Source organism: Sebastes umbrosus, chromosome 16 (assembly GCF_015220745.1).
Source record: "Sebastes umbrosus isolate fSebUmb1 chromosome 16, fSebUmb1.pri, whole genome shotgun sequence".
Classification (NCBI taxonomy): domain Eukaryota; kingdom Metazoa; phylum Chordata; class Actinopteri; order Perciformes; family Sebastidae; genus Sebastes; species Sebastes umbrosus.
The window spans coordinates 10,204,297-10,215,646 of NC_051284.1; the positions used below are offsets into that span (position 1 = coordinate 10,204,297).

General features: G+C 38.8%; 1 protein-coding gene across 2 annotated transcripts; it reads right to left on the reverse strand.

The window, feature by feature from the left end:
- Positions 1–3,340: 3,340 nt before the first annotated feature.
- LOC119474605 (S100P-binding protein-like) lies at positions 3,341–10,417 on the reverse strand. 2 transcript variants are annotated; one of them, XM_037746714.1, is made up of 7 exons: positions 10,259–10,417; positions 6,398–6,884; positions 6,079–6,253; positions 5,799–5,944; positions 4,160–4,245; positions 3,953–4,052; positions 3,341–3,851 (listed from the first exon to the last, which is right to left on the reverse strand). In XM_037746714.1, exons 2-7 carry the CDS (start codon positions 6,880–6,882, stop codon positions 3,737–3,739), a joined length of 1,107 nt encoding a protein of 368 aa, XP_037602642.1. In that variant the 5' UTR covers positions 6,883–6,884; positions 10,259–10,417; the 3' UTR covers positions 3,341–3,736. The 2 variants fall into 2 exon arrangements, with proteins under 2 accessions (XP_037602642.1, XP_037602640.1); XM_037746712.1 differs by having other exon boundaries at positions 6,079–6,884.
- Between the last annotated feature and the right edge of the window lie 933 nt (positions 10,418–11,350).

Below are 11,350 nucleotides of genomic sequence, written 5' to 3' on the forward strand. Positions count from 1 at the left end.
ATAAGGCAGCTGAGAGAGAGGCTACACACCTTGCCGTCAATGAGTATCATGTCACTAGCAACACTACTGGACCCTAGGTTCAAAGCCATAGGATTTTTCAGTTCAACAAGCACTGAAGCCACAAAAAAGGCAAACATCAGAGTGTGCAGCCATAATTAGGTCTGCTCAAACCCCGGAGTCCCCATCGGATCAGCCATCAACGTCACAGGATGCTCAACCTGTAACCCAAAGTAGTTTTTATTTTTTGGTTTTGAGGCTAATTTTGATTATTACTACACTCACTAACATAGTCTAAGTGTACTTCTCAGGTAACAAACTGTGGCGTCATCTGGACAACAGTGTAATGCAAGCAAGGAGAACCCAGAATGTCACAGCAGACGCTACCGTGGAGGTCTAGCTGTTCCTGTCCGAACCAAATATCGGAAGATTGGAGGACCCTCTTTAGTACTGGGAGAGACAAAAATTAATCTACCCACATTTATACAAACTTGCCGTTGGGTTTCTGTGCACCCCAGCCTCATCTGTGCCTTGTGAAAGGGTGTTTTCTAAGGCAGGAGAAGTTGTCTCAAATAAAGAAATCGCCTCAGCCCAAACACAGTTGAGAAGCTATTGTCCTCTGCCTGGTTAAACCAATGCCACTTTCCAGAAGTGACACAGAACACTAACATTACCCCTCCTACGATTATTATATTACACTACAATACAATTATTGACCAAAGGATTGACACATAAGATACATTACTCACAAAACAATTCCATTTTATTATAAATCTAGAAAATAGACACTATATTGATATCCTTCTTAGTCAGTCCCGTAAATCCTCTGTCGTTTTTAATCAGTCTTTCATTGAGAGTCTTTGTTTTTCTTTTAACTTCTGGTTTCACAGCCTCTCAGTTAAAGACAGAAACAGTCTTAACAGTATTGTTATAATCTGTTCTAAAACTATTGGTGTGAAATAGAGAGATTTGAATTCCTTTGTAACCAGCAGATCCTACGTAAGGCTGAATGTATTTTAGCATCTTCTGGTCATGAGCTTTCATGTGAATTTTCTGTTGCCGTCAGGACGTCGTTATGGTGAACAGGTTTGTAAAACGAACCGTGATTCTAAATCGTTTATCCCCTCTGTAATCAGATTATTGAATGCTCCTTAGATTTTGTATTTCTTACAGACTTTTATCCCCTATTTGACTGATCCTACTATTGTTCTTATTCAGTCTGTTAATTTATTAGTTAGTCTAATCTACATCAGTAATTGTTTTAGGTCCCTGTTTTATATTTTTAGCTTACATATTGTTGTGTGTTACTGTGTTTTATCTATGTTTTTATGTACAAGCTGCTCCAAACCGATTGCCCCTACAGGGATTAATAAAGTTGTTTGAATTGAAATGATAAATGGATTACATGGTAATAGATTTTTTCATTGTTTATAGTCATTCCAAACAGCCTTTACCGACGCAAAATACAGTATATCACAGATCACATGGTTATGCCTGTGATCTGGCACCAGGTGGCTTTGTGTGCACATGAAGCCTCGAGAATTTGCTGGAAAGCTTCAATGCTTCATGAAGCTTCAGCTCGCCATCACTAGCAGAGAGGTGCTGCTGTGGCTGCTCTGCTGCACACGTGCCCTACAGTCTGCACAGCATGTTGTCACGAGGCCTTCACTGACACCCACACACCTCTACCTTCTGCATGACTGGCCAGGGACAGGCTGCTCCACTATCTGCACAGACAGGAGTACTTTAACAGCCTGCATTATTCAACAAATGGGACGTATGCTGATAAGTTGCATGTATTTGGGCTCCTTGGGGTCACTTCTGTCAGCCTGTACCTGCGCACAGCACTCAAAAATGCTGCTCAGTCGACTCAGAATAAAGCGGACAAAGACGCAGCGTTATTCGCCAAACGTTAATAGGGGATGGCAGCTGTAGCGTTGAACAGGCTAGGCTTTAATATGAGTGCATTATAAGCAGCACTGACTCATCACACACGAACCTGCTCTGACTCTGGGGGCTGAGTTCTCCACTCAGCGCCTGTGGCACTTACAAAATTTACAGGGTTTAATGAGACCACAGAGCAGCTGAGAGTACGCTGTGGTCACTGCTGTTCTACAATTCAAAAGGTCAGTTTACACAAATAACTACAAACATTTTACCACGTAACCCCTCGTGGTCATGTTTAGGTTATTGGTCAGGTTTCGAAATGTCAACCACTGAGACTTCTGCTGACACCTCAAAAGGGAGGTACAAAGGAATTTTGTTTTTTGTGGTGCTCACGAAACTACTTTTGAAGAGCTCAAAGGCGGGGTTTCTGGATTGTTATAAGTCACAGGCCTTGTTGTGAACAGTTTCATTGAAAACTATTGTATTCCAAAAGGTATAATAAAAGTAGTTAAAAGTGTCCAGAGGTCTGTGGGCTATCCAGATTAGCCAGGACGCTATTAATGGGCACATATCCTCCATCACAATTTTAGGTATGGTTGAAAGAATTTTTAAGATGTGGGTGAACTGACCTTAATAAACAATCACTTCCTGACAACACTTTGCAACGTGTGGGGCCTCCCCAGTGTCCCCATATAAAATAGAGTATATTACATCATAAATGTTATAATTAAATAATATATCCTCCATCACAATTTTGGGTATGGTTTAGGGATGCTAATTTTTAAAAATGTTCTTAACCTTGTTAACCAATTATTAAGCGTTAACCGACAAGAATTGTGCCTTGCATGCAGCGGTGCGCCAGCTGCAGTGTATGAGCACAACAGACAACGGAGTCCCCAGTTCACCCGTACGGGAGCATATGCTGCGTTCACTGTCTCCAGTTCACCGTCTGGGTGAGTTAACTTAGCAGGTAGATAACTTAGATGCTGCATGTTGTGTCGCGGACATGCAGCCACTTTCCCAGTAAAAGTCTCCACCGCACATTTAGTTTAGCAGGTTGTCCGCTGTGTGTCTGCCAAGGGTAACGATACTCTGTCTGCCCGGATTAACGATAGCACGACAAACAGTGTGTGTGTTTATGCTACGTTAGCAGCTGTAGCTCTGCTGGTAGCTTCGTGCTCCCCTTAGTCACACACATACGGTCTGTCAGCGCAGCGAAACGAAACTTCAACGAGTTTCCGACAGACCTTGTGTGTGTGTTTCTGTCGGTGGCATTATAGCTGTGAGCGTAGCTGTAGCAGACAGTTTGTGTACATTTTATTTGTCGGTGAATAAATGCGTTGAGGCTACAACTCCTCCGCTCAAGCGAGCTCAAGACCCAAGCCAACTTCCTGTACTCTAACTCCCTCTCTGACTGTCTTAAGGTGGACCAGCTTTTAACACTCAAAGAGACGAGTTTTTCTCAGCTTTTTAATTACTTAACATTTCTTTTAACTGTTTTAACCGATAGCATTAATCGGGGCCTCCATATAAAATATATTACATCATAAGTGCTATAAATAATGAGAAATAACAGTAAATGCAAACCACACATTTAACATGCTTGAAACACTCATACAATCATACATAATACACTCATTCCTTACATAATTTCCACAACATCAAAGCCCCTTAAAACATGCATTAATTTACTTATACGGGGACATGCATAGTTGAAAGAAAACAAAACAAGAAAACAAACATCACAAATTCAATTAAGAAAGAACAATAGTGCAAACATCGATATGAGGCCCCAATTGTGCCTGGTATAACATTAGTAGGACGGACTCCAGCATGTTGAATTCTTATTATCTTAAGGAAACGGACATTTTCGTACCCTGGCAAAGCGCTTGTGCGTCATGTTCTTGGACTGCCACTGATTGAGGGTCATTCTTGGCGTCCCATTCCCAAACCGTCCTTGGTAATTCCTAAAAGTAGGCACAGATCCAGAGATGAAACAGGTCTTCCTCAGGATTACTTTAAATCCACACCTCTTCATAACGATAAAGAAACAGTGAGAATGATGTACCTGCGAGTGAAATCAGAGGGATGCTGCCACTGTCTGCCGTCAGCGCCTTGTGTCTGGTCAGCCACATGCGTCATTAGGTTCTGCAGCTCAGTCATGACCCCTTCAGGAAACACGAATGTGCTTTTAATTTATGTGAATATAATCTCGCATTAGTGGTGCATCAAAGCACTGCATTGCTATGAAAAAAATCCATTGTAGGAAGTCTACCTTGATTTGCTCCATTCTCCTTCATGTGTCTGGTGACAGAACTGACATAGAGCCGCTTCTCACGCTCACAGTCCTTGATCACCGGCCTGAAAAAGACAATATCTCAATACAAGCATACTTAACCAAATTCAGGCATACATGACATCTCATACTTCACACAGTAAACTATAAGTGCAGTGAAAACAAACCCATGCTCAATAAATATGGGCCCATAGAAAATGATGACACAGAAAGGCAAAACTATTATCAAGGATAAACACAAGCCCCTTTCACACATAGAATCCGCAATACTGTCGTAAAGAAGGTCCGCCGTTACACTGGCTTTGTTTTTTTCATACTGAACCAAACAATAGCGGCCTAATGCCGATGGCGCCCTGGCATCACAGGAGTAAAAGAGGCGCGACGTTTAACCCCATGAGACCCGCAGGATTGCGGGCAATCACAACCAACTTTACGGTCTTTCAGAGGCTGTAGCTGTCAGTTTTAGGGTTAGAGTGAAAGTACATACAGTATGTCATATGAAAGGAAGCAGGCTAAAAAACGCTCCAAAAATCCTGTAGGCTAAATTTTGGCGACAAAAAACTGGCCTGGCCATCTTTAAAAGGGTCCTTTTACCTCTCAGCTCAAGATATGTGAATGAAAATGGGTTCTATGGATATCCACAAGTCTCCCCTGTACAGACATGCCCACTTTGTGATAATCCCATGCAGTTTTGGGCAAAAAACAGGAATGTAGTATAAATGTGTTGTTTTCACCTATTCTAAAAATGTGTTTGAATATTTTTGGATACCGGGGTCCCTTAACAGTCTTGGAATTACATAATCACTAAAGCTGAGACTTTTGTGGATCGAATGAGCCCAATTACATTCATGTGTGATGATGTTAGTCCCCGTAGTAGCCATTTCATCATTTCATTTTTTTTTTTTAAACTTGACCTCACTGGATAAAATGACCTGTTTTGACCTCTAGGATAATCACAGCCTCATGAAAACTTTACTACCACAATCTAGAGACCTAAGGCATTCAGAGGATGGATGGCTTTCCTAGGTAAATTGACAATAAGAGAGTTAATGAACAGTTTCCAGAACAAGTGCTCGCCATCAAATCACCAAAAAATGCAATTCTTGCAGAAATCTCCAAATGTCAAGTTTTTGATACCAAATCACAGCAAGTTTTTTTCTGTAGTGTTCCTCAAGGTCTTGGTGTCTTAATGTGATATTTAGGAGAGATTATTGATCACTTTTATCAATTCTCGAGTGGTGAAAAATGGTTGAATTTAGCACCAAATCTGTGTAACAAATGGTATCAACCCAAAAATTGCTGCAACAATTATACAATTTTACAGTTTATTCTCATTATGACTAGAACAATTTGACACTGCGGAGCTGCATCTCAAATTAATCTCCATGTTCCCAGCTTTCAGATGATGTACACCACTTCTATGTGGCATATTCTGTTGACCTGCTTTCATAAAAAACAGCAAGGTGGAATAACAACGCAACAACAGTCCCGCTTTGAACAGGCTGTGTGAAAAGGGGCTACATCTGCCCTTACAACCATTAAGCCATGGCCAAAACTTCCACCTTGTGATTTATATGGTCATACTGCTCCCTCTAGAGGTGACAGGCTACTACAGTACCTTTGACTCCTGACACTGATGACAGTCGCAGAACCTCTTTTCTCATCTGGCCTCAGCTCGGTGGGTTTAGTCTTCTCTGGCAGAGGAGGGGCTTCTGTTTCACCTTTGGTGGTGTGCTGATTGGGCACTACCACAACTGATTTGACCTTGAAAAAGCACACAAGCTGTGTGTGTGAAAATACAGTATGCACACTATATTGTAAAAAATGAGCTCAGCAAACAAACATGACAGCATGTGTGCATAACCACACCATCAGTACCTCCTGGTGAAACAGCTTACCTTTACTTGAAGGGGTAATGTAGACTCATAGGAAGTGTCTAAAGTGTCTTCTTCTCCACCAAGAGTGACTTGAAACATTGATGATTCAAATACGGGGGAACCAATAGTCCACGTCTCTTCAACATCACCTTCTAAGTGCTCTACAGGAGGGTTGTGAGACTCCAACACTGGCCCACTTACAATAGGACACAAATTGTTTTGAAATGTGTTGCTACTTGGACTTCCGCAGATCTCTACTTTGTCTAAGGGATTGAGGCACAAGATGTTGTCAACATCACAGTCAAAGGCAGGTGCGAGATTTAAGAGGACGTTCTCATACCTCAAACTGTGTGGTACAGTCTCCTTATTAAGCCCTGGTTCTGTTGAGGACCCACATTCCACATGCTCCGAGTGCAGCTGAGAGCTCACACTTCCTTTTATTTCACTCCTAATAGATGCCTCATCTAACAAAGCAGGCACGGAGAAGGCAAAAGGAGACACTGAGTCCTCTTGTGCAGGAGGGCTGCAGTAGTCCATGAAACACCCAAGGTCTGGGGACACATCCTTTGGACTACAAGCCTTTTTTGCTGGAGTCTCATACCCCTCATCTGAATTGGAATCTTCCAATTTTCTTTTTTGAACACAATTGTTTACGATCTCAATTTTAAAATTTCTAAAAGGATTGGAAAAATTTCTCTGGTGATGGAGAGTGGCCTTCTGCTCACAAGTGATCATCCTGGAATAATCAGACAGGGGTTTCAGTTGGCAGTTGGCTGGATCGAGCCTACTGAAAATTGATTTTGTTGGCGAATCTTTTTTATCCATGTCTGTTGAAAAAAAAAGAGAAAAAACAGATACATCAGATCATCAGTTAACTACCTTCAGATTAACATTTAGCAAAAACGAAAATCAACGATTGAAGCTAAATCAAAGTAATATAATATTGTACTTTTATGGATAATTTAAATATTTTTACTTCTGTAGTAGCATAATTACCCCTTAAGGGTCACAGCGAGATTATTTTTTACTTTTACATTGTTTTGCGTTCCCTTCGCAATAGATTTTGCGTTCTCTCGCAATACTTTTCTTCTTTTCAGCAGATGACAGAACATACTACAACATAGATCTGAATACACTCTACTTCATGCCCTTGCAATTTTATGTTTTTCAGATTTCCATGCAGTTCTCAGTTTTAGGATTTCGGTAAATTGATATGACTACGTTATACTGAACATAGGACAGGATACTAGAGTCTACCGTCTTGTGAATTGATATCAATGTAATAGGTAATAGAATAGACAATTCTGTTTTTGTATTTACATCAAACTCCATTACTTGAAAAAAAACAAAAAACGAATGCATTTGTGAAAGTGCACACATATAAAACCCTGAGTGGAATCATGGCTGTTCTGTTAGGATGGCCTCAAAAGCAACTATGTATTTACATTTAGCTGAACTGGCAGTTATCTTAAGTCTCTGAAGAAAAAACTCACATTATGGTTAGAAATTGTAAGAAGGCCAAGGACATACAGAGTATGCAATAACATGACTTGCAACACCAGTTTTTATACTTGGTGGTTTTTAATTATTGATAATAATGTAGTTTACATTAGCAAATATGGGTGTCTACTGTTATTTCCAGGCAATCTTTTATTATTTACAACTGACCGATGTGCCAGAAGAATTATGGATTTGACAAATTGGTACAGCTTGCACAAAGACATAATATTCTTGTTGATTTCCGCACCAGTAGGCCAACCGGCATTACAATATCTCATGTTTTTATTTTGTAAAATAAGATAAACCTCATAATAAACACACAATGTCCACCTTTAAACCAGGACAGAGTGAGGGTGAGATTAAAGATCAAAATAAAATTACATTGATATCAATTCACAAGCTGGTAGACTCTAGTATCCTATCCTATGTTCAGTATAACAGTCATATCAATTTACCTAAATCCTAACCCTGAGAACTGCATGGACATCTGAAAAACATAAAATTGCAAGGGTATAAAGTAGAGTATATTCAGATCTATGTTGTAGTGTGTTCTGTCATCTGCTGACAGGTTGTAGCTTTTCAGAGTCAATCACAGAGAAGCAAGAATAACCTCTGGCAAATGTATGCAAGTCTATCTGACAGTGAATACATGATCCATACAATGGCATCGCACTGGGTGGAAATACACACACACACTGTATCGCTCAGAAGGAACGTAAAAATAAAAGTATTACGAGGAAATGTAAAAATAGTCCCTAAATAGATCTCTCGCTGTGACCCTTAAGGGGCTCCGCACATAATCGAGTATTTCAAAATAAACAAAAATGTTTTTGTTCATTAGATCTATCATCCTACATAAGTAACATTAAAAGTAAAAAGTGAATGACTAAACAAAACCATAAACCTAACTGCATTTAAATCAGTAATGACTCGACACACACCATGTACTGCTGTACATCTGTACATGTTTTACTCAAACCCAGTAATTCATATTGGATTTAAAGAAAAACAAATAAATAGTTCACAAAGACACCAAATGTGTCGGTGATTTACACTAAATAAAATGAAATATGAAATGATGCCAGACGTTGTCTCTCTATTTATGTGTCAACTTAAATGTTGGACTCCTCATGAATATAGTATTAATGTCATCATGAGTCAGCATCAAGTGCTCCACTGTTAGCTCTAACATTACTAACAGTTAGTGTTGTATTACTAATGTTAAAAGTTGGACACAATGTGTATTTTCCTCACTAGCTAATGTTAAATTCAAATTAAATCAGTAATGACTCGACACACACTATGTACTGCTGTACTGGTGTGTTTATCTTCACTAACTAACGTTACTTAAAGTCTGACATCATTTCATATTCATTTGTTTAGTGTAAATCACAGTGACACATCTGGTGTCTGTGAATTATTTGTTTATCTTTAAATGTAATCTGAATTACTGTGTTTGAGTAAAGCTTCGCTGTTACCGTTTACCTTTTAGTCCACCAAATTATTAGTAATGATAACGAAGCTAGCTAGCATTATCATTAGTGTCTTCCAGCTCTCCTCCCTTCAGGAGTCTCCTTCAATGTTCACTAACAGCTTTTATAATCTGTAGTCATTATGTAGTTAAGCTACATTTAAAGTGACATTTATAAAGCTCCATCTTCACTAAGAGCAACTTGTTTGTTTCCATCAAAGCGTGTTAGCTTAGCTACATGTTGCTGCTTTAGCGAACGTTAGCTAACTAGAAGTTCATGCTAAGCTAACGTTAGCTTAGCATGAACTTCATAGCTAACTATGAAGTTCATACCAAGCTAACGTTAGCTAACTACGAAGTTCATGCTAAGCTAAGGAGCTAGCTTAATGTAGCCGTGAACTGACCAGTTAGCTATTTAATCTCTGAAATGTTTAACTTTGTTCTAGTAAATAACACAGTGTCTCTGAATTTAACATTAAATAGTGAGGAAAATACACATCGTGTTCAACTGTTAACATTAGTAATATAACATTTAAGTTGACACAAATAGAGACAACGTTGTTAACAGTTATATTACTAATGTAAACAGTTGAACACAATGTGTATTTTAACATGAACTTCATAGTTAGCTAACGTTAGCTTAGCATGAGCTTCTGGTTAGCTAACGTTAGCTTAGCATGAGCTTCTAGTTAGCTAACGTTAGCTAAAGCAGCAACATGTAGCTAAGCTAACACGCTTTGATGATGGAAACAAACAAGTTTCACTTAGTGTAGATGTTGATTTATAAACGTCACTTTAAATGTAGCTTAACTAGATAATGATACAGTTTATAACAGCTGAACATTGAAGAGACTCCTGAAGGGAGGAGAGCTGGAAGACACTAAAGATAATGTTAGCTAATGCTAACTAGCTAGCTTCGTTATCATTACTAATAATTTGGCGGACTAAAAGGTAAACGGTAACAGAGAAGCTTTATTCAAACCCAGTAATTCATACTACATTTAAAGATAAACAAATAATTCACAAATACACCACATATGTCCCTGTGACTTATGCTAAATAAACAAGCACTTCACGCGCACTAATGCTAGCTAGCATTAGCATTAGCATTAGTAATAATGTGAGGACTAAAAGGTAAACGGTTTCTTCAGTTAACTACACTGATACCAGTCAACTGTATTTATCATTAATGGTCTAACACACATGCAGTCTCTATAGAAACACACCGACCTGCAGTCTCTCGGCCACGCGCACAGATACTAGCTACTGGAACGTGCACACCTGGTTGAGTAGAGGTCTCTGATCAAGTTCACGCTCTGATCTGAAGTGAAGGTTAACTGCTTTGTTGTCGTTTAAAACTCTGATGGTGCCTTCAGGTGAAACTCCTGAACTCGGAGTTTTCAGAAACTTTGCGTGAGTACCTCATGAGGTTCATATGGGCTCAACTCGTGAACACGGTAAACACGACCCCATTTGAAGGCACCATATGACGTGACATCACAGATCTGACACAACTAACAAGACACAACCACACACCACATACAACCACACTATCCTTTTGTATGCATCATTCTCTTTTAAAACATCATCTTTTCATCCATCACCCTGTTAAACATCATGTTTTTAGCCACCATTCCTTTACGTCTATCTATCTACCTATTTATATGTATCTTACTTTATTTTATTTTATTCATTTTAATCTTAATTTGATTTGCACCCTGACTGACAGCCAGTGAACCCCCACCCCTCTCAAGTGCACACACACTGTACACAGTCACATGATATTGATCTTGCCCAGTTATGTTGGCTTTTTTAAAGTTTTATTTATGTATTTATTTATTTATTTATTTGTTTATTTATTTAGTTTTTTTTGTTTATTATTATTATTTTATTTTATTTTTTTTTCTCCATTTTGTTTTATCCATATTTCATTTTATTTTATTTTGTTATGAGGAAAAGAAAGAAAAAGAAAAGAGAAAAAAAAAAATATATATATATATATATATATATATATATATATATATATATATATATAAAATAAATAAAGAAAAACCTCCTCAACTGGCCGGGCATGGGCCATGCTGCCTCCAATGATTGCCTATAGATAGAAAAGGGCAAAAGCCCTGAGCTATCAACCAGGCTCACAAATTTACTTTTTTAAGAGGAATAAAGAAAGATATCTAAAAATATTTCGCACTGTATGAGATTGAGAGGACATTTTTGTGTGTGCCTGCTGTTATGAAGCCAAACATAAAAGAGTTGTCTTGCAAATGCAGTCAGTAGCTGATTGTCCAGTACTTCCCTATGGGAGATGTTTATGAG

Bases quoted from the DNA above. Each gene is read 5' to 3' on its own strand.
- LOC119474605 (XM_037746712.1), bottom strand. From the start codon at position 6,882: ATGGATAAAAAAGATTCGCCAACAAAATCAATTTTCAGTAGGCTCGAT. The intron at 4,246-5,798 runs GTACTGTAGTAG...TGTCTTTTTCAG, and splicing joins ATCAGTGTCAGGAGTCAAAG to GCCGGTGATCAAGGACTGTG. The intron at 3,852-3,952 runs GTACATCATTCT...GCCTACTTTTAG, and splicing joins CCCTCTGATTTCACTCGCAG to GAATTACCAAGGACGGTTTG.